The sequence below is a fragment of the Lynx canadensis genome, chromosome A1, assembly GCF_007474595.2.
Source record: "Lynx canadensis isolate LIC74 chromosome A1, mLynCan4.pri.v2, whole genome shotgun sequence".
Taxonomy (NCBI): domain Eukaryota; kingdom Metazoa; phylum Chordata; class Mammalia; order Carnivora; family Felidae; genus Lynx; species Lynx canadensis.
In genome coordinates this window covers 203,193,994-203,217,903 of record NC_044303.2, presented here as the reverse complement: position 1 = coordinate 203,217,903, position 23,910 = coordinate 203,193,994, and the positions used below count along the sequence as shown (strand labels likewise).

The following is a 23,910-nucleotide window of genomic DNA, read 5'->3' as shown; positions in this document are numbered from 1 at the left end:
CAACATATGTAAGGTCTTAAAACAGCATATAAAGAAGTCCAGCATAGTAAAAAATAAGGAGCAAATAGTTTCCCAGGCTCAAATAAAAAGACTCAGATTTCAAAGGACCTTGAATTTTGGATTTTTTCCCAATAGTAATGAAAAATCATAGAAATATTTTCAGTAGGTAGATGACATAGTAATATTTGCTCTTTAAAAATAGCACTTTTGAGGTCTTGGGAAGACAAGCAAGGGTGAATTTTAAAATCTAGTAATTAGTCTATTATAAAATGAGAAATATAACAAATGAGCGATGACTGGTGTTGGCTTGAACTAGGATGAAGATAGAGAAGATTCAGGGATACAGTATGAGAATTCAAACCTCCTTCAAGAAGTAGAACCAACAGGATCTGGTTATTGTTAGCTACAGAGATTGAAAGCAAAGGAGAAGTCAAGGATACCGCTGAGATTTTAACTGAGTAAAAAGAAACAGAGAAGGAGAACACTTGAATGGGAAATGGACATACTGAGCTTGAGGATCTCAAGAGATATCTTTATGGAGACGTCACGCACTTGTGTAGACTTTGAGATAGGAGGTACATGATTTTAAAGCTTTGGATACGTGTCTGGCTATTATCAACATACAGCCATGGAAGTGTATAAAAACGTGCAAAATGGAAACACAGGCTGGGCCCATAATAGGACATTAATAACGTCTAGAATTTTAATCTTAAAATAAAGTTCTGAACATTTCAAATATGATCTTGTTTTTCATGAAACTGAGAATTCCATGTCCAAAGCATCAGAATTATACAGGTGTGCTGTAGGGCACTAACAAAGAGCGTTCATAAAATCACGTATCTCACCTCTCACACACACAGACATATACCCACGCATACTTTGTTAATTCTACTTAACTATCCTGGCCTCACAACATTTCATACCCAAATAGAGCTTTTCACATTGTACTTTAGAACTCCAGGGTATCTGTTAAAATATCATCTTAGAAAATACACAGTATAATAATTGAAAACAATTCTCTCAGAATAAAAATAATTCCTTAGAGAAAGAACATAAACTCTTTGTTTAACCTGAGGAGAAAGTATAGGGAAAGAGAAATTATTTTTGCATATATGAATAGCCATAGTCATCTATTTTACCTAGACATAAACAGCCAAGAATTAGGTGATTTTAAGAGAGTGTAAGTGAACAGTTGCCAAAGAAGACAATTTTGTTTTTTTTAGAATATAGAACCCTGAGGTAACACAACCAGTAGAGGACACCTAGTGGTCTTTAGCAGAATCAATATTTGCCTGCAGAAAGTATTAAGCAACTCACCACACACAGGTAATAATGTCAATGTCAGCAAATGTGTTAATGTGAGAAAGATGGCATCATGAATCTTATGAATGTGTGTGTGTGGTGTATACACACATACATACATGCATTTCATTTCATTTGAACTTCACAACTTTCCATCAAGTTTATAGGCATGAATCACTCACTGTAAGGGCTTCTCCCTAGATTAAATAGAAAATGAAAGGCACACAATCTGAATGAAGTCCTACATATACTAATTTCCAGTATAGGGTTCATTTCACATCACCATGTTTCTGGTGATGCGAAATACAAATCTCAAATACAATTATATCAAGAATATTAATATTAGTACATGTGCTATACATACTAATATAGCACATATATTTATATATCATTATATAATTATATGTGATATAATATATATTATATATGATAATATTCATTATATATAATATATGATATAATATATATTATACGATAATATTTATTATATCAATTATAATTGACACTGAAATTATAAAACATTAAAAAAGACTTCATATAAGATCATCTCATATTTTACTATTGCTACAAACATTTCAAGGGCAAGAGTACTTGTAAAAGTTAAATCTCCCTCTAGAAAACTAAATAGCACACTTGCTGTATAGATGTAGGCAAATGCGTGATACATTTGTTTCCTAACTGGTATTATTATGATTATTTTAATGTTTATTTATTTCTGAGACAGAGAGAGACAGAGCATGAGTGGGGGAGGGGCAGAGAGAGAGGCAGACACAGAATCAGAAGCAGGCTCCAGGCTCTGGGCTGTTGGCACAGAGCCCGATGTGAGGCTCGAACTCACAAACCGTGAGATCTTGACCTGAGCCGAAGTAGGTCACTCAACCTACTGAGCCACCCAGGTGCCCCTCCTAACTGGTATTATTAAGTCCATCCTCAGTGGTCTCTAATCCCCTTCATTCTGCAGCACTCTAAAATGCACCCCCTCTACCTAAATGCCTCAATGACACCTTATTAGGTCCATCATTAGCACAAATTCATGTCTATAGCTCCAAACTCACTCCCTTTACAACCTAGATTCTGGAGATATGGAACTGCTGTCTGAGCCAGGCTGCCTGTCCCTCAGTCTCACTGGGAATGCCCTTCCCTTTCCCGTTCAGTCAGCTTGGGAATTCAGACTCCAGCTTTGAAAACTCAGTTCAGATAACTGTGAGCCCTCTCTTCTTGTTCAAAAAAAAAAAAAAAAAAAAAAAAACCCTCTGTTGTTCACTCCCTCCGTTATTCTGCCACTTACCACACCATCTGTGATTATTTGCTCACATGTCTGTTTTTCCTACAAAGCTGGAAAGCTGGGATCTGCTTTGAATTCTTTCATGCAGCATCTGCACATAGGAGCTACTCAGTAATTGCTTGGGAGTAAAAAATGAATATTCCCTTGCGATTATTTAATGGATTTAGAACATGGAGGACTGCCATGTATTTAGGGGACAGGCATGCTCTGATAACCTTTCAGAACTCTGTACCAGTGTACAAGGAGAGTCAAAGGCAAAGTTGACAAGGACTGTTCCCTATAGACGCCTATACCCAGCAAAAGAAAAGGAAAATGCATATAAATAAGCATTAGCAACGAAGCTAACTGCATGAACAAATGCAAGAAGGGCCAGTAAAACAACCCAAATTAAAGGCACTGACCATTACAGCCCAGTCCCTCCAGGTCGAATATTTTCTGGAGATGAGTTTCAGCCTAGTTTTTAAAGGAATGATAGAAAAAAAAGAAAAAAGCTTTCCACATCTGAGGTGTGGCAACACGCAAACTGCAGAAGCAGAAAGAACCATTCTCTGCAAGCACTGTAAAACTAAAACACAAACAGGAGAGAGCTGTTGGGTACAAATGTGAAGTGACAGTGGTGAGATGGGGGAACAGTTTGCTGGAGAGCCTTGAAGGCACAGCAAAGAAACACAGATTTGATGTGATAGGCAATAGAGTCTCTCTTACTTTTAGTTGGGGGGTAAGTGTAGGAAAATACTGGTGTTTGCTTACAGCAAATCTTAGAATTCGATGTGTTTTCTTAAAAAATGAAAGTAGTTAGAGTATGTATTGTGTAATTATAGATAGGCAATTTATAGCAAGAGTTAGTTTCTAATCTAAACCAATTAGAATGCTAAAATTAACCAAAGACAGAAACCACAGTCTGCATCAGCTCCCTGTGGAATAAATTTCCTTATTAATGCTCTGTTGTTAAACACACTTTGTATATAAACCTACCTCTAAGCTAACATAAAAATCTAATATTGATTGCAAGAAGAGCATCTCAATGTTCCGTAGACATTATTCATCTGAAATTGCTACAGACATATATGAAGATCAGAACCATAAGCCCTCTTCCAGCCTAAAATGGATTTATTTAATTATGGCATGTCTCAAATCTACACAAGGAAGATTGAGGGGACAGGAGATAAGGAATACAGAATAAAATATTATACATCTGTATTCCAAAGCCATACTTATTACACAAGCGTCATGCATTTCCAACACTTTTTTTACATTGTGCATGAAGATTTTACACTTTATGTGACATACGATCCTACAAAAAAGATAACCATTACAGAGAATATGTCTCTTTTCAATTACTATTTCCTAAATCTCAAATAATATCAAGGGTTATCCCTCTTTGATAAAGTGACTGACATCAGCAAATGAAGGATTTCAGGATCCTAGAACACTTCACCTTTGCTAACTGAATAATCTCCCGTTCCTAACCTCTTAATCTACCTTTTATCTCTTCAGGGTTTGGGATGGTCCTAAATTGCTACTAATGCGCCATTTTATTTGGTGGGGGAGGGGGATTTCCTCACTTTGTTCTTTTAGGTCACAGAAAATGGGCTTCTTCTGTGATGGGTTACAAAATAACACCCAGGCTTGAGTCCCTCTTTACTGGAAATATAACATGAACAACAACATGATGAATTAAGGGGATGATTTTTTTTTTCAACCAAAATACAAGAGTGGGAAAGATGCACCTAGGTTTTCTGGAGATCACAGGAAAAGGAATGTTCTGGCCTGATTTATCTAAATTGCTACAGATTTTCATGTCACCTAGCATATGTAAAGTTTCAGTATAGGATCAGAGAGCTCTCTACTTTTGCATCCTAAAGCCATTGATCTAATTGCCTTGTGAAAACAACTTCCCTCCTGACTCCTTAACACCAAGTATTTCAGAAATTAGTTGGCCAAATCACCTCTTTCCTTCTACATTAGCCACTACATTCAACTTTAGTAATGACAGTAACATAAGGGCTAAATTTTAAAGTTTCTGTATTTCATTCACAATATTTCTCTAATTTATTTGGCTTTGGCACTTCTTGTTGTTTTTCAGTTGAACTAATTCAGACCGAAAAAAAAAAATGCATCATTGAAGATGGAAGCGGTTTCCTATAGAAGGCAGCCACTTTCCTTGGGAATGATTCATTTAGAACAGTGGCAGCTTCCAGACTTCACACATTACTTCCCCAATTTGCTGAATTTAGCATTAGCCAGCTTGGTACTAAAACACTCAGAACTCAAAGACATGTGGGTGAACTCACATCTTCCTCTGCAGTCTTATGCCAAATGCTCACAGAGCAAATTCTTCGGATTTATTTGTTGTATGTTCTACATGTAAACACATCCCAGTGGCATTTATAAAAATCAGGTAAAGATCCGCCACTTTGGAACCATTCAAGTTTCTCTCTGCTTTTGGTTTGAATCATGTAGGTGATGAAATAATTTGTATCAAATTCTGGATTAATTATTCCTGTTTCTTCCCTGTTTAACAGTATTACTAGCAGACATTAAATATCACTGATATATGTGATTCTCCACATACATCATATAATCAAGAAAACAACCTTTACTTAAATGAGCTTATGGTTCATTTTATCATCAAGATCATTTATTTATAAGAAAGATCTTGCCAACTCACAACTCTAGGCTCAATGTGTTTGGCTACCAAATTTCTGTAAGTGCATATTAAATTGCATTTTATAGTAATGATGGCAGAAAGCCGATGACCCTGAACTATATCATGGCATCTTTAAAACACCATCATGTTACACAGATCTAGGTGCCTGTCACCACTGCCAGGAATCAGAGGGCAACAGTGTAAGGAGTGTCCTCTTCTATGACTGCGTGGCCTGCCATTTTATCTGATAGGACACCATCTGTTTATCCTGCTACCACTCCCTAGGGTAATTGGGTTAAAACTACAAGACACTGCAAATAGTCACATTGCCCACTGTATTTTAATTGCCTGGCTATTATAGCAATGACTTTTCTTCTTACAGGATATTCATAAAAAAAAAAAAAAAAAAAAACACGCTTGTGACCATGTTTTAAGAGGTAAATGTTCAACTCTAATGTTGCACAGACACAATCTTTGTTAAGAAAAGTTTCCTACAATTTCTTATTCAATCTATACAACAGTGGAATATTAAGGTATTTATCATTGAAAGAATGCATGTAATAGTGAGAAACTACACAGTTTTGTTATATAATGTTATAAAATGTTAAAAGCATTTGCCCTGGGGTCAGATTAGAAGGTTAGAATCCCAGCTCCAGCTTTTACCAACTCCGGTTTTCTGGGCAAGCTACCAAAATTAGGAAAGGGAACTAATCCATGTAAAGAATACAATATATCATTTGACATATAATAAGCCCTCAATAAATATTAACTATTATTATCAATAATCATCTTGATTTGATATTAATCTCAAACTGGTATAACAGATTTTAAGAACCAAACATTTATTACATTTTAGATGGAATGTGCTATATAGAGACACATTACAAGATGAATCCAATTTCTCAAACGTGCTTCTTTTGATTTTGAATATAATCCATATCCATATTTTAAGAATGACCCATTTTTATGCCTTTCAGCAGTGTCTTACACAGTGTTTTATTATTGCATGTCATTTTCTGAAATCCTGTGAACCAAAATGTCATTGACAGGCACACACAAAACACAGCTACTGTCTCACAGAAAGCAGAGCGAATGTTCACAGAATTTCTATTCTATGACTGGTTTAAACCTAAATTCCAAAACATAATTCTTCCCAAACATGTTAGAAAGCATTTTGGTAGTGAGTAAAGCAATAAGTAATCTATTGCCAGTATACTGTTGTCATTAGTACTAGTTTAGAGACTCCGGGCCTTTTTGACCCTCATTTTTATGCAAACAGTAAAATTCAGGTTATAATTAATGTAAAAAAGCAGACTTAGAAGGAAAATAAAGTCAAAAAGGTTATTATGCATACTCTGGAATTAGGGACATAAACTCCTTTGCTCAGTGATGGCACATTTAACTCAGATCCTTGGAAACTCCAGTTGGCTGAGCCCTTTCAGGACCCACCCACTGCCTAAGAACAACAGATGCCCTCTTCAGCAAAACATTGGCCAGATTCACTGTATTTATGCACTGTACTATTTGTGTTTTCTATGTAATAATTTCTCCCCAGGGTATCCTGTTTTTCAGTATTTTGAAACGAATTAATAGGGCAAAACTATAATAATTAATTACAGGCAAAGCATAACACTGAGCAAATTATTATGCTGAAATTAGTCTCTATATATACAACTTGGAAATACTTTTTCAAAGTTTTTTCTTCAAACACAAATTCTCTGAAATTTCAGTGTTAGATGAAATATAAACCAGATTATCTCACAGAACTAATGATGCAAACTAGATTAGCAATCAGTCCCTACACATCTTTGTTCAAAGATGGTACTTGATGTATTCATATTAAATAAAAAGAAACTTCCCATGGTAGAGAAGGGACTGCATTGGTTAGGATAAACATTTGTTGATTAGAGGGGATTTGTTTTTAAAGAGACTTAATTGGCATAAAACAAATGTTTTATAATTACTATTTTTTTCAGTTGATTCAAATCCAGTATTTGACCATATCTTTTGAAGATACAAATACATCACTTATGCACCAAAAAGAATAAGTAGAATTTTTCTTCTTGAATCTCATAAAACTTATTACACATTGTACAGGTGTTCATCTTAAAAGTGATAGTTAACAATCTCATGATATAGTGGCTTGAAAAAAGTAAAAGATATGTCTTACCTCTTCCCACTGATGTATGTATCTAATTAACCTTGAAAGTCGCAACAAACGCAAGAGACTGAGAATTTTTGTAAACCTCACAATGCGAAGTGCCCTGGCTGTCTTGTAAACTTCTGAATCCATTCCTTTTTCTACAATGAGAAAGATATAATCCACTGGGATTGATGAGATGAAGTCAACCACAAACCAGCTTTTTAAATAATTCATCTTGATCACTTTAGGGTCCAGGATGATTTCAGAACTGTCTTCATTGACAGTGCCAGTCCTAAAATTCATTATCAGGTCCAAAAGGAAAACTGTATCTGATGCCACATTGAAAATAATCCATGGTGTTGTTGTTTGTTCTGTAAAGAATGTGATTCCAACTGGTATGATGACCAGATTTCCAACCATCATTATAAGCATTATTAAATCCCAATAAAACCTACAACAAATAAAAAAATCAGATTTTAATAGACAATAACCATTCTTTGCCCCATCATAAAGAAATTTAATGACTTATGGTTAAATAAATGAGTACAAGAATGAAGTGTTTGTTCTGTAAATATGGTAACTCCTTCAATGGTTACAAATTAAAATCTAATTAATATATTCCTAAAGCAATGCATTGTTTATAGAATTCTAAAAATTATTTGATATAAAGTATTACAGAAATAAATTCAAGAACACTCAATCCTCCATTTACCCGATAAAAGAACAAAGACAACCTCCCCTATATTTAACAAGTAATATGCATGGAAATAAAGGAGAAGCATAAAACAAGAAGATCTACCTTAAAAAAATCATTTCGGGGAAGACTCTTTAGAGATGCTTTGAAGTACTTTACATGTCAAATTACCAATCAATCAAACACTAAGATACTAAAAATACTGGTAATATAAATTATATCTTAGGAGTACAGATTAGGTCAACCATAAACTTTAGGCTAGCCCATGGCTTCATAGTACTCCAAATATTTATGCTTCCTTCTTTTTTAGTTTGAAATGAGAAAAACCAATTTTGTTCTGAGGTTAAAAATAATTGAACAGACTACTCTAGGTTTTAAAAAAAATTTTTATGTTTTATTTATGTTTGAGAGTAAGAGAGACAGAGCATGCGTGGGAGGAGGGGCAAAGAGAGAGGGAGACACAGAATCTGAAACAGGCTCCAGGCTCTGAGCTGTCAGCAAAGAGCCCGACACAGGGTTCAAACTCACAGACCGTGAGATCATGACCTGAGCTGAAGTCAGACACTTAACCGACTCAACTACCCAGGTGCCCCGAGACTACTCTAGATTTTAAACTAGAATCTACTTAAAACTTGCACTTTTACCACTGTTTCATTGAACAAATACTTTAAATATATTCCCTCTATTTTTCTAAATATTTCTTCCTTAAAATTTCTGATTTAATTTTCAACATGTTTATGATTACTAGCTGCCTTTTGAAACATTCTCATCTCACCTTATATTAAAATTGGAAGAAAACCAGGAACTTTATTCCAGGTTAACACAGTGTAATTGAATTCATTGAAGATGATTGTAATGTTATTTTCACGAGGGTTATTTAAAGTCTATTGACCCTGTAGTGAACAGACTGCATATTTGTTACAAGTCTATACATATAAACATGAAGAAGCAGATCGACTAGCACAACCCTATCATCATGAAATAGTCTCCAGAAATATGAGTTACGTCATCCTGGTCATAGGTATCCTCTGCTGGCAGTTTTGTTGTGTAAATGATGTAAATTTCTATGACAGAAATTTCTGTTAACCAAGATACCTTTATTTTACATTACTTCTCCTTCTTAGACTACTTGGGTTACATTTTGGCAAGATATACAACTGCATATACCTTTCATAGTTACTATCATCCCGACTCTTGGGATAAAAGTAGTAGTACAAGAAAGAACTGTAATAGGTCTTCTCTCCCCTTGTCCCTACCCCCAGGATTATGTAAAAGTAAATGCTTGTCGATTTGAAGATTTCATCAGTCTTGTGTCAAAACTTACCCTCGCATTTATAGACAAGTATACGTATACCCACACCAATCATACATCATGCACTGTCAATTTCAATGACATATTTTCTCTTTTTTTTTCTACTCTTTTAATGGAAATGCAAAATGTGCCACTGAATACACCAAGGACAGAGGAGAGATGTAGAGGAGATGCAATATTGTAATAGCTATTTCCCAAAGAAGTGACATCATTGAACTCTAAAATGAAACCGTGTGTACCCTGAGGATTTTCACTTTTCTGGACACTCTTATCAGTCCCATCTGTGAGCTTGTCTCTCTGCCCTCCCCCTGAAGGCTGCTGGGTGTCACGCGTAGCTCTTTTATCTTCTCTTCTACACATGCTCTTTGAGCAATATCACACACTCATCCATGTCTTTATGATTAATTCATAACTGATGACTCCAAAGCTCCACCTCCAGTCCATTCCTGTCTTGTAAGCCTCTTAATCCTCATAATCAGCAGCCTATTAAGTCTATCCCCATGCATATCTCACACTCATGTCTTACAGCAGGCACATGCTCAAACTCATCTTCTCCTTGCATATGTATTTCTCACATGTCCCCTATGCCAGGGGATGGAACAACTCTATACCTTATTTGCAAGCCAGAAACCCCGGAGGAATCCTAGAAGACTCCTGGCCTTAAATCTGTTCAATCTCACACTTGATCAGTCACCAAGGCTGTTTGGTTCTTATATCTATGTATAAGTTGTATTCATCCATTTGCCCTTTACAATTCCCACTGCAACTATCTTCAACTAGAAATTCTCACCAGCTGTTTAATTTGGAGACAAGTTACTTAAATGCTCTCATCTTAAATCTTCTCATCTGTAAAATGAAGATTATTATAGAAACAGGGTTTTCTATACAGAGCAAATGAAATAATACATGCACATCATATATCCTAGCATATAACAAACTGTGGTACACAATGCCGGTGGCCTACTTTGTATTCATTTACCTTTCCTTACCAAAAGAAATCCAGTTTTGTGGGGAGCACCTAGAAGCCCACTGAAAGATACTCACTTTTACAGACATTCTTGCATTTCTCTCATTAAGACAGAAGATATTTTTAAAGAAAAACAACACATTCTATCCCTCTTACTCAATAGAAGAAATGAAGAGGATAAAGTGCCATCTAGTATTGTTATAGCAATAATTTTTATCACACCATAGCTTTTTATTAGTGGTACTTAATATGGTCTGAAGCCATCAGGAATCTCATTATCAATATAAAGCTCTATTAAACCTTATAATTTCCTTTTAAAGTATCACTGACTCTATTTTACAGACATAAACACAGATCTTGTTATAGACTTTGCATAATATAACACTTTCTTGAGTTAACATGGATTCATTCCTTATCTAGCCAAGGAAAATACAGTTGTCACCCACTCTAAAAGTATGATATAACTTCTGTTTTTTTAAGCAAAGAATATGCTTCTGAAAAGTGACCTCATGAGACTCTCTTGTCTACCTGCCCACAAGTTTCTTTTCTTGACTTTTTGCTCTGAAATATCTCTTGAATACTCAGGCTCAGTCTTTTCCTTAATTTTCAATTTCTGAGTCCTATACATCTTAGTATGGAATAATCTTTCCTATCAATTCCTCTTTCTGTTCCCATTGTCATCTACTTTGGGCAGAACTAGTGCTTGCTTAGAATAACTCCAGCCTCCTGTCTACAGAATCTGGTCAATTCTGCCCATCAGTCCTAGAGCGACTTATCTAACACATAACTTGCCAGGTCAAAAACCATCAATGACTCTCTTGGGGCGCCTGGGTGGCTCAGTTGGTTAAGTGTCCAACTTCAGTGCAGGTCATGATCTCACAGTTCGTGGGTTCGAGTCCTGCGTCAGGCTCTGTGCTGACAGCTCAGAGCCTGGAGCCTGCTTCGGATTCTGTGTCTCCCTTGCTCTCTGCCCCTCCCCTGCTCGTGCTCTGTCTCTCTCTCAAAAATAAATAAACATTAAAAAAAAATCAACGACTCTCTTAAGTAAAAATAACTCAGCATGGTTTTCAAGGCATCTTCCTTCCCTCCCAGCCTTTTCTTTCACACTTTATGGCAAGAACCTCATGTCTTAAGCAAGAGAGTACATGCACTTCCCTCGGCATCATGCTCACCTAGGTACATGTACAATAGATAGTTTCTTCCATTCTATTAATTCCTTTTCCCATTAGCACTCTACATACCCTTCATGCCTTGTTCTGACACTGAATTTCTTAGTTGTTTTTTTTTTAACCCCCAGAGCAACATATATATTCAGTATGCTTATTTTAGTTTTGCTTTTGTTACTAATTATTTGTTTTTATTTCCTCCATCACTACTGGGTTCAAGTTCTTTTTTTTTTTTCTAATTTTATTAAGTTTTCAATTTAATTCCAGGATAGTTAACACACAATTTGTTTCGGATGTACCATATAGTGATTCAACAATTCTATACAGTGCTCATGGATACAAGTCCTCTGAAATTCAAAACTGTATTTTATCTTCTGTTTAACCTCTGCAGTGAATGTAGACAGTATATAGAATAACAAATGCTAAGAAGATAAATTAATTGAATTTTGACTGGAAACATACATTTCAGTAGGGATATTTAAAGTAATCCTTTTTATAAGACAAAAAGTAATTAATGTAGCAAATAATTTCTTGACTTATTATTTCTATAAATCTGGAGTTTTACTAATTGAGGATTTTTATAACATAGAAGACATTAAGGCAAATTAAAAAGGAAACAGAGATTAGTAATATATTATGAAGCTAGAAAGCCTGAAAACAAAGAAGTTTTGGATTTGATTCTTGGTTTGGTGTATTGCTTCCATTCACCCTGCTTTATAAAGACATTTATAAAAGCTCTTAGTTGGACTTTGAAGGCAGAGTAGGGTTCAAATCCCAGTTCTACTAGCTCCATAGATTTGGGCAGGGTATTTAACTGCCTTGAACTTCTTCTACTACTCTTGAGTTTCTCTGCAGGAAGACTGTAAGCATTGATGTATGCATAGTGTAGAGTACAGAACCTGTTATATAGAAAGTTTGTCTGAAAAACCAGCAGAGAGGGAACTCACTGGAAAACAAGTCTTGACCATTACAGTAGATTACCTAGGTAACCATTTTTACCTTGTACTGAAAGTAGACAAAATAGACAAAATAAAATAGTATTTCAATCATAATTAATGTATCACTAATAGCTGTAAGTTAATTATCACTGAGAAATTATTTTTTGCGTTAAGAATCCATTTTCCCCCATGAATTTTTAGAGGAGAAAAAGCAGCATTATAAGGATTGATCTGTGATATTAAACTTTAAAGAATTCAAAATTCAGTGATGCTTCTTTCTTTCTTTCTACCCACTTGTATCCCTCTAAAGCTTGTGGTAAATAAAGACAACCCTACTTCCCTAACAAAAGTTTCTCATCATCCTTCAGGCTTCCCTTCCCCTTTATAATACCTGTAGTAGTTGAAATAATCCGATGCCGAATATTTCTAACTTAAGGCCTTAAAGAAAATTTTAAAACTACTGTATTTCATTACTCGAGGTGCTTGTCTTTAAATTTGTCTCTCTAACTATTGAATGAAAGACTCTCTCCTCCCCCCTCCACCGATGGAATAAAATATTTGTAACTAAGTGGAATGGAGGAAAGAACTTCTGGTTAAATCCTTGATAACAGATTTATATGTGGCTCCTCTTTCACCTACGGTTGAAGTCAAATTATGTAACAAACCTGTCCTATTTCTCACTTAAGACTCATTCCTAAGAATTACATTTTTAGATATGAACCATAACTTGGCCATGTTTCTAAACCAAATTATTTATCAATCTAAATAAATAAATGAATATCCAGCTGGATTTTATTAAACATATAGTCCTTGCAATTATTTTTCAAATTTTATTTAAAACTGATTCAATTTTTAAAAGTCCAATAGCCTGAGGATCAGATACATATCTTTTTTTTTTTTTTTTAACTGAGGTACAGTTGACATAAAATGTTACATGAGTTTTAGGTATACAACACAGTGCTTCAACAAGTCTATCTGCTGTTATGCGGTGTTCACCACAAGCCCAGCTACCATCTGGCCTCATAACATGCTGTTACAATACTACTGACTACACTCCCTACACTGCACCTTTTATCCCGGTGACTTACTCATTTCATAACTGGAAGCTTATAATTCCCACTCCCCTTCACCCATTTTTGGACACATATCTGTTGAAAAATGAAGTGCCTTATCATAAATACTGTCTTCTTATAGTACTATCAGTGGCAATTCACCCTGCCAAATCTCAGCAACCAATACCTGAACTTTGATCTGAGGGGTTCTCAGACGTCCTTCATCACCTTACAAATCTCACTACTTACAGAATACTCATATTGGGGTTGATACTTTATAGGACATGTGCCTTTCCTAAGCTTTGCAAAGGAGTCTTTCTGGGGCGCCTGGGTGGCTCAGTCAGTTGAGCATCCAACTCTTGATTTTGGCTCTGGTCATGATCCCCGGATCATGGGATTGAGCCCTGCACTGGGCTCTATGCTGAGCATGGGCCCTGCTTAAGATTCTCTCTTTCCCTCTGCCCTTCTCCCCTGCTTGTTTGTATGTTCTCTCCCTCTCTCTCCCTCTCTCTCCCTCTCTCTCTCCCTCTCTCTCTCTCTGTCTCTCAAATAAAAATAAAATATATAAAAAAAAGAAGTTTTCTTAATCAAGCCTGTTATTTGCTCTAATGCCTTGATATCCTGCAAGGCCACATTATTGCCTATGGGCAGTGTGGAGTGAAGATACACAGAAAAACACAGAAAACACAGACAATTCAAATACAGGCTATTTGAAGCAAAAATATACTAGCTTTCTTAACACAGTAAAACATTCCTGAGATCCTAACTGTGGAAAAAATTAACCTAACATATGGACAAAACTAAGTTAAACCATATTTGAAGACATTTAGATGTTTTCAAGTAAACATAGCAATTTACCCAATGAGAATATGAGATGGGTAGAAGGTGCAATATGTTTTAGCTAATCTTATTTATTAAAATGAGCTAATGGAATGGGAATTTAATCCCTACCAAAGTAGTAAGATCTGTACCAATCCAGGAAAAGTAAACAGGTTTTCTACCTCCCCCTTCTGCAACTGCATTTTTTCATTGTGTGTTAATCTTCTAACTGCCAACATTAATGGCCTTGTATTGGTACATTTACTCTTGCATTTTACAGTGTTGTTTACTCCTCCTACCTGAAACTCTCTCAAACCTTTAGTTTCTAAGATTCTGCATTTTCGTAGTTTCTCACTTGTATTTATAAATTAGCAGAAGTTTATTTTCCTCAACCTTTATCTGACTCCTCTTCTTCCTCTATTAAAGTAGGCAGTCTATGTGATCATCTCACCCAGCTTTTCAACCCTCCATTTACTCCCTCCTTTGGTCACATCAACCCCCAAATGCTAATATGTGAACATAATATGTCAACGTAACTAATATGTTAAATAAGTGGTTCTCAAATCCATCACTGGCCTTAACTTCTGAGATGGAGTTATGGATTTCTAACTATATTCATGATAGTTAGTCCGAATGGAACAGCCGTCTCAACAGGGTGAAATCTACACCAATTAACCTTATGGCCCCAAAATAATTCCCCTGATATTTTTTATTTCTGTTTATTATAGCATAGCTACCACTGCTGCTGCTGCTTCTGCTAATGCTTCTTCTCCTCCTTCTTCTTCCATCCCCCACCCTCCTCTCTTCTTCCTTTCGGTCACCCACGAGGCATAAAACTTAAAAATTATCCCTGACTCCTCTGTCAGCCAGCTCTGGCATTTGATCATTTGCCCAGTCTTACATCCTTCTAATACAATAGTTTTCATATGCAGCTTTTCTCTTTGTTCCATTGCCAACATTTTATATGAAGTTATTATATCATTATTCTGCTTACTAATTTTCCTGTTTCTACCTGCCCTAGTAAATTACTTTCTATTTATATCCAGACTTCCCTATTGCATGCAAAATGAAATGTAATCATCCAGAATCTTCTAGTGTATCCCAAATCTATATCTTGAAACTTATCTTTTTTTGTACATACATGGTCCTCAGCTAAATTTAAGAAGACTATTTTCCAGATTCTTTGTTTTTTGCCACTGCCTAACAAATGTCTGGGATTTCCTCTTCCTAAAATCCAAATTCAACCTCCACATTTAGTCTTATTACTGCAATGGTCAACCTAAATTTAATGCCACTACTCTCTTTTATCCAATCCCAGCCCTGGTGGGGTTCATCTCCTCCCTGCCTCTAACTCCTACCTCAATTTTTCTATGTGATTTCCAGCATTTGAGAGCTCCTACAAGTGAACAGTGAATATCTTACCAAAATATGGTACCAATAATAATTTGGCAAAGACCATTTAATAAGCGATGTCTGAAAATACCGCTCTTGAACTTATTCCTAGCCAAACTATAGGCCAATCTTCTTTACACTTAAATTGCCTAGCAAACAGTAGATATACTTCCAACTTCCCAATGATCAAACCCAAATTAATCACATTTATGTTAAGAAGGGGTTGTTACACCATTATAAGATTTTAATTAAAAGACATGATCATTTGTTCCTTTAAATGGTTTGGAAATTAAACAGGTATAAACTTTTTTTTTTTTATTTTATCCTTGAGTGGTAGAATTATGACGCATATTTTCCAACTTTTCTAATTTTCTTGTTTTAGACAACAGAAAGAAAGATATCATTCAAGGGTATTTTCATTATGGCATTCAAATTTACTTTAAAGGAAGGCCACAATTTTCATTCCACTGAATCAAAACACCTGTTTACTCCCAATTGTCATGCATGAAATATATATCTGCAAGTCTATATGGCTTTAATCAAAAGATACAGAATGGAAAAGAACTCCTTAAAGATTAAGTAGTTTTATGCTGCAGTTTTCTATCTTTATGATGACATATAGATTTTCCATAAACATCAAAATCATTAACTTATAAAAGATGAGTACAAAATATATAAAATAGCTCCTAGTGCTTAATTTTAGAGTTCTTTAAAAACAGTCTAATCTAAAACTACTCCTTAGTTTTTTAGCCTTATTTAATTTACCGTAAGTGATTTTTTAAAATTGTATTCTCCACTGTGACTCTCAGCATTTCATTCCTTTAAGGAAAGCAAAAATATTGTGAGTGGTCATGTCAAACAAAATGTGTGCTAGCACCATTCACTCTACTGTAAAACTCATTAAGTTGACATCCACTTTTTTTAACTATTTCCAAGGATGGACTAAAAGAAACTCCATATTAACTAACCTTACCACTAGATAGTCCCATGACACAGACATTGAGGACACCTTTATTTTAAAGCTCAATTAAATGACCATTAGTTCCTAAGGGCTTTATATTTGCTGATATACTTTGGTCCAATCACTGCGAAATTTTGCAGAGAAGGAAGATGACTGACTTCTTCCCCGTCTGAATACATAGCTAATTTAAAGGTTTATTCAAGTTGGAGGTTTTAATTTCAGAATAATTCTTCCCTCATTCGTGCCACAATCTTCCCACCACACTGCTTGTTCTCAAATTGTCCAGTTTATCTTTCTCGTCACTGATAATTTAGGTCACTTCCCCTGTGTTTGTTACTCTGCAAATCTCAAAAAACCCTTATCCTCTTTGTTCATTCCTAAGCCGCCAAAGCCACACAGATCCTTTGTATTACTGCTGCAGCTTGAAGGTGTGATGGAAGGTTCAAAATCAGTATCAAAGTACATTATTGTGTCCTCAAGTCTGAAAAATGCTTACATCTTATGGAAGTTTTTGAATGTGTTCAAGATCCTGATTTCTGCATATAATTCACCTCACTGAATACTTAAAAAGAAAGCAACATAAGGGCGATAAAGTATAGGTAAGATTTATTTCTTTTTACTTTTTTTAAGTTTATCTATTTTGAGAGAGAGAGAGAGAGAGAGCGAGAGAGCGAGCAAGCACAAGTTGGGGAGGGGCAGAGAGAAGGAGAGAGAATCCCAAGCAGGCATCAGTGCACAGCCCAACCTGGGGCTCGAACCCATGCACTGTGAGATCATGACCTAAACCGAAATCAAGAGTCAGATGCTTAACCCACTGAGCCACCCAGGCGCCCAACATTTATTTTATAATAGGCGCTTTGTAAACACTGTCTCATTTGATAATCAAAATAAAAAGTTGGCAGCATTATCTAAATTTAAGAGGAAACTGAAACCCAACCAACTAAGGTCTGTTCTTAAATTCTTGTAGGCAGGAAATGAGTAAAATTGCTTTTGAACCTATGACCAACTTTCATCCTTATATACCTTCCACCATATTTGATGCTTGAATAAATGATTCAAGAATATAAGAGTAATATTAAACAAGCACAAAACTTTCCCACACTTTGTAGCATAGTAGGGCAGCACAACCAGATTTGCACCTGTCCTTGTCAGTTGCCTATCTGAAATGAAAACAAAAAAATCTGCCTTGGCCTGCAAAGATATCTCACTAGTGTATAAACCAAAATCAATTCACATGCTCTAAAGGCAAAAAGCATTTGGAAAACAAAAGTCAAATTTAGTACCAAATATTTTCTTCAGGTGGTTACATTATAACAATTCCAACAAATATGTACTGGCTACCCTCTGCACAGTAGATATTGTTCTTAGCACTCTGAGAAGGCAAACACATATTATGTACAAACTCAAGAACTTCCAACTTAATAGGAAAATGAAAACTTGTACTTAAATAAGACTAGGACAAAGTTTAAGACATGTTCATAAATAGTACACGGTAAGCACTCTGGGTTTCCAAAAGAGAAAAACAATTGGTCATCCATTTTAAAAAGTACTACTATTAAAGGAATTTACAGAAAGCATTTGCTGAGGAGGTCCTGAGATTGCATTTTATTACAGCACAAACATTAATTTATCAACAAATATGTTCTGCTTCCTAGGCTTGTCATTGAGCACCAAAGAGAATTAGACATAGCCCCAGTCCTCAAGAAAAGAAGGTCTAGGAAAGATAAACAACAATATTTTCTAAAATATTACAAGTTCTATGATAGACATAAAAAGAGCAATCCTAGGATGGGCAGACCAAGGGGAATGATCAAGTCTTCCTTGGGGGAAGGACAGAAGAACTGGGCAGGATTTCAAAATCAGTAATTGATACTTACACAACTACAAAATCTTGTATTGGTGTGCACCTGCCACACATATTCACTGAGTATTAAAAACAATCCTAATTTCTAGGTTACCACTAGGAATACCAAGAGAAACAGACACAATGTAGAGTTAAAGGGACTGAATGCCATGAAATCTATAAGGTTTGGTGGTGCATTTACGTTTTAGTTAATGCTTTAGCTGTTCCATTATAAAACAAATCCAAGGCTACATCGAGTATTTTCTCGTCATATATTTCAAAACCTTGTTTTCCCAATTAAAATGAAGGATCATGATCAAGCACAGCCAAGAATGTAATCAAATAAAAGCTCAATTAAAAATGTCACATTCTTGGGGCGCCTGGGTGGCTCAGTCGGTTGAGCGTCCGACTTCAGCTCAGGTCACGATCTCACGGTTTGTGAGTTCGAGCCCCGCGTCAGGCTCTGGGCTGATGGCTCAGAGCCTGGAGCCTGCTTCCGATTCTGTGTCTCCCTCTCTCTCTGCCCCTCCCCCGTTCATGCTCTGTCTCTCTCTGTCTCAAAAAAAAATAAATAAACATTAAAAAAAAAAAAATTTAAAAAAAAAAAAAAAAAAATGTCACATTCTTGGGGCGCCTGGGTGGCTCAGTCGGTTAAGCGTCCGACTTCAGCTCAGGTCACGATCTCGCGGTCCGTGAGTTCGAGCCCCGCGTCGGGCTCTGGGCTGATGGCTCAGAGCCTGGAGCCTGCTTCCGATTCTGTGTCTCCCTCTCTCTCTGCCCCTCCCCTGTTCATGTTCTGTCTCTCTCTCAAAAATAAATAAAAAACGTTAAAAAATAAAAATTAAAAAAAAAAACGAAACCTGTTTTATAAAAAAAAAAAATGTTACATTCTTAGGGGTGCCTGGATGGCTCCGTTGGATGAGCCTCCAACTCTTCATTTCGGTTCAGGTCATGATCTCACAGGTCGTGAGTTTGGGCCCATGTGCTGTTAGCACACAGCCTGCTTGAGATTCTCTCTACCTCTCTCTCTGCCCCTTCCCAGCTCATGCTCTCTCTCTCAAAATAAATAAACATTAAAAAAACTTTAATGTTACATTCCGCTTATAGTTATAGATTTTACACTACTATATTTCCCTCAAAATACTTTTAGAAATCATCAGTATCTACTTCTTTTTAACGAAAGACTTTTGAAGTTGAAAATTATTCATGTCCTAGATTTTAGGTTCTATACAGATAAATAGAAATATTACTTCCATTTGGCCTATGATTTTTCCCTGAAACAATAATAAAGATGTTATTTCATACTTAAATTACACTGAGGTTTTTACCCACTGGCAGCTGCATATTATCTGAGGAGCAGACTGGGTGATTCGTCAAGTACATGCTTCTACCAGGAACATATGTTCCCAGGTTTGTAACAAGTATCAAAGGTATGTGGGCTGAGTACCATTTACTGTGGAATATTTAAGAATTGAAGACCAAGTTTCTTTAATTGTCTGGGTAATTCACACAAATATCCGGGCATATTTTAAGCAGACCTGCCAGTAGGAACAATTTTCAGTCACCTACAGATGAATCAAATGAATATGCACTCCACATCACTTCTGCTCCCCTATATGTGTGTTTCTGCATAGCTTTAACTTGAAATATGTTTGGCATCTTTTCTTTCATCCCTTCCTTCTTCATTCAGTGACATTATTAAACGTTGTGGGTTTTTTTGTTTGTTTTGTTTATTTGCTTTAACAGACCATATATCCAAAATAGGACGTTGCTCCATAGATAACTGAATCCTATTAATAGGCAGGTCTTATATGTGCGTTTTTATGTAGCCCATTGCCCTGCAGGAAATTTTAATTTTTTTAATGTTTATTTATTCATTTTGAGACACAGAGAAAGTGTGAGTGGGGGAAGGGCAGAGAGAGAGAGAGAGAGAGAGAGAGAGAGAATACCAAGCAGGCTCTGTGCCGTCAGCACAGAGCCCTATGCAGGACCTGGTCCCAGGAACCACAAGGTCATGACCCTAGCCAAAATCAAGAGCTGGTCATTTAACAGATTGAACCACCCCAGGTGCCCCTGAAATTTTAAAGCTAATTATAAATTTATTAAATCCTACAAGAGGTTTTCTGTTTTGTACATTTCAGTTCATTTTTAAAAGAAATGGCTTCACCTTCAGGTAAGTGACAGGCTGTGTGTTTAGCTTCTTCAACAGCTAAGAAAACAAATAACAAAAACAGAAAACTTGTGAGGAAATAAAATTTCAGGGTTTTCTAGGTACCAGAGAGATAATTGGGGGAGGGGAGGACCCAAGAACTGATCTTATATATGTGTCAAAAAGAACAATACTTGAAATAATTATTTTGTTGCCTTTTGAGATTACCAACTAAAAGGTCATTATTTCAAAACCCGTAAAGTGTTACAGAATCACAAAATATTACAAGAGAAGTATCAACCTACAGAATATGTTCATGAGAATTAAATCATGCCAAACTGTTGGCAATTTTAAATCGATGTAAACATCTTAATTTATATTCCTACCCAATATTTCTGACCTTTTCTCTCACTAATTCTCAACCTGCTCACGGAGCTTTAGACAGGCTAATCTAATTACTTGTCCTTTGCACCTCCTTTTCTTAATTTCTTCTGCACAACTGCTCCCTGAAAGAGTTTGGAATACACTTCATCCCTTTCTCCTCTTCCTTAGCTTCTGCGTCCTCCAGCAAAACAACCCATTTTAGCATAATCGTGAAGTCTCTGAGCCACAGTCATTCCTCTTTTTCCTCTGAACCTCTGTGACACACAAACCTTAGAATGTATAAAGCCTAATCCAAGGTCAAGCTGTGGCATTTCCAAAGTATCTTTTTAGGTGGGTGATGTGGAAAAGGGATTTAGGATTTGAGTAAAACTATTTCCTTAGCCAACATACTGACTTTGCTTAGAGTTGTAATTGTTGTCCAAATATAAATAAATAAATAAATAAATAAATAAATAAATAAATAACAACCTATCCTAAAGATACTTAGTCACACTTCACTTACTATTGCAAAAAATATTTGGGCAGGCACAAGCTCTCACAAGCCATCTCTTGGTATTTTATGGAAAGCAATGAATATGCCTTAGTGATGGATTGCATTTAAAAGCAAAACAAAAGAAAACAAAACCAAACAAAACCTGTTACAGTGCAGTGCACATGCTAAGATCAGGAGAAGTATTCCTAAACTGAATGAAGAAATAAACTCTACACTTGGCCAAGTGCCCCAGTCATACAGTCTCTAAGTACCTTGTCTTTACCCTCATACACAAGTGCACGCACACACACACACACACACACACACACACCTGCTTTGTATTTTTATATGCATGTGGACAATTTTTCTAAGGTATATTTCTCCAACTACTGTAGATATACTGTACTCAGAAATCACACGTATTTCTACTTCTCATTATATCCCCATTGTCTAACACAGTGCCTGTAACTACAGTGAATCATCTAAATATCTACTGAATAAATGAATGCATGAATAATTCAAGGCATTAAGAAATAAAGGAATTGTGGGACACCTGCGTGGCTCAGTCAGTTAGGCATCCAGCTCTTGATTTTGGCTCAGGTCATGATCTCACGGTTGGTGAGATCAAGCCCCATGTTAGGCACTGTGCTGCTTGGAATTCTCTCTCTTTCTGCTTCTCCCCCATTCGTGCTCTCTCTTTTGGTTTCAAAATAAATAAATAAAACTTTAGAAAAAATTAAAGGAACTGTATTATAATTTCAGCATGTAAGTATCTATCTCTTGAAAATTTTAGTATGTTTTGGGGACCTCAATATCATGAAAATGTGGACAAGCTGGAAGATATCCAGAAAAGAATGGGGAGGAAAGGTGACTGAAGAAATAGAAAAACTAACTTCTGAGAAAAGACTTAAAAAACTGAATTCATAAAATCCAATTAAAACTGTGAAACAATGTGAATAGATTCCACACATTCTTGTAAGTAAATAAGGACTTAGTTTAACCAGTATAGCGAAGGAAGAGCCATGGAGCCTATATTGGCTGGTCTTATAAACCCCAATGGCTTTCATGAAATGAGCCACAGAGGGGAATGATAAGAATGCTTAAAAGGATATTTTTTAAACATCTCGGAGGCCTGAGGTTACCGAGTGGTTGGTTTGAGATCTGTCTTACAATCTTCCCAGAAGCCTACGCTAGTCTGTTGGATAGAAGCTGCCATTCTCACACTGTTTGCTAAACATCAAAGGGTTTATTGCAGTATTATTTACAATGGCCAAAGTATGGAAGCAACCTAAGTGTCCACTGAGAGGTGAATAAAGAATATATAATGTGTGTTTATGTATATGTGTGTATGTGTATGTATACGTATATATAGGTTGTATACGTGGTACGTATATGTGGTATACATATATATGTAAGATACAGAATATATGTAATATATAGTGGAATATTACGCAGCATAAAAAAATATGAGATCTTGCCATCTGTGACAGCATGGATGGATAATGCTAAGTGAAATAAGTTAAACTGAGAAAGACAAATGTCATATGATTTCACTCATGTGGAATCTAAAAAATAAAAATAAAAAAAGAAAGAAAGAAAAAGAAAAAAACACGCAAACGGAAAGCAGAATCAGACCTATAAAAACAGAACTGATGGTTTCCAGAGAAGGGGGTGGGGGTAGGGAGATGGGCAAATGGGTGAAGGGGAGTGAGAGATACAGGGTTCCAATTATGGAATGAATAAGTCATAGGAACAAAAGGTACAGCATAGGGATTACAGTCAATGATACTGGAACCGTGTTGTATGGGGACAGATGGTAGCTACACCATCTGTGGTACTCTGCTGTGTGGTGAGCACAGCATAATGTATAGAGACATTGAGTCACTAAGTTGTACACCTGAAATTAATGTAACATTGTGTGTCATCTATACTAGATCTTTTTAATATGGGAAAACTATTTGTTTCATGCCCACTTGTCTTATATTACTCCTCCTCTGAGTAAAATCTGTATGTCAGATTTTAAAAGAAATAAAGGTATTATTTTAGAATGACAAACCCCTTTACATTTAAAACTACTGAGTTTTCCAAAAAAAAAATCAAGAAAAGTAACAATGAGTTGAGATATTTTAAATATTAGTACAGCGTCAAGCATACTGTAGGTTCTGGGAAAACATTAACAAAGATTGATACTGTTAATAAATTCACATCACATTAAATTGTAAAACACGTATTAAGAGAAAATCATGCCTAGGATCAATATAAAATGTTCTGCAAGTTATCAACACAAACATTTCTAAGACATTCTGAACTGATGAAACTCTAGGAACTCATATTGGTAAGATGAATCAGTATGATAGCTCTATTTTGCTACCTTTCAACTT

The 23,910-nt window shown here is 35.9% G+C and overlaps 1 protein-coding gene across 1 annotated transcript in view; it reads right to left on the bottom strand.

Moving 5' to 3' along the window:
• Positions 1-23,910, bottom strand: part of HCN1 (hyperpolarization activated cyclic nucleotide gated potassium channel 1) — a 390,610-nt gene that overhangs the window by 333,275 nt on the left and 33,425 nt on the right. The window contains exon 2 of the mRNA XM_030330204.1: positions 7,408-7,831. Coding sequence (XP_030186064.1) covers positions 7,408-7,831 — 424 coding nt within the window. The remainder of the gene's footprint in view (positions 1-7,407; positions 7,832-23,910) is intronic.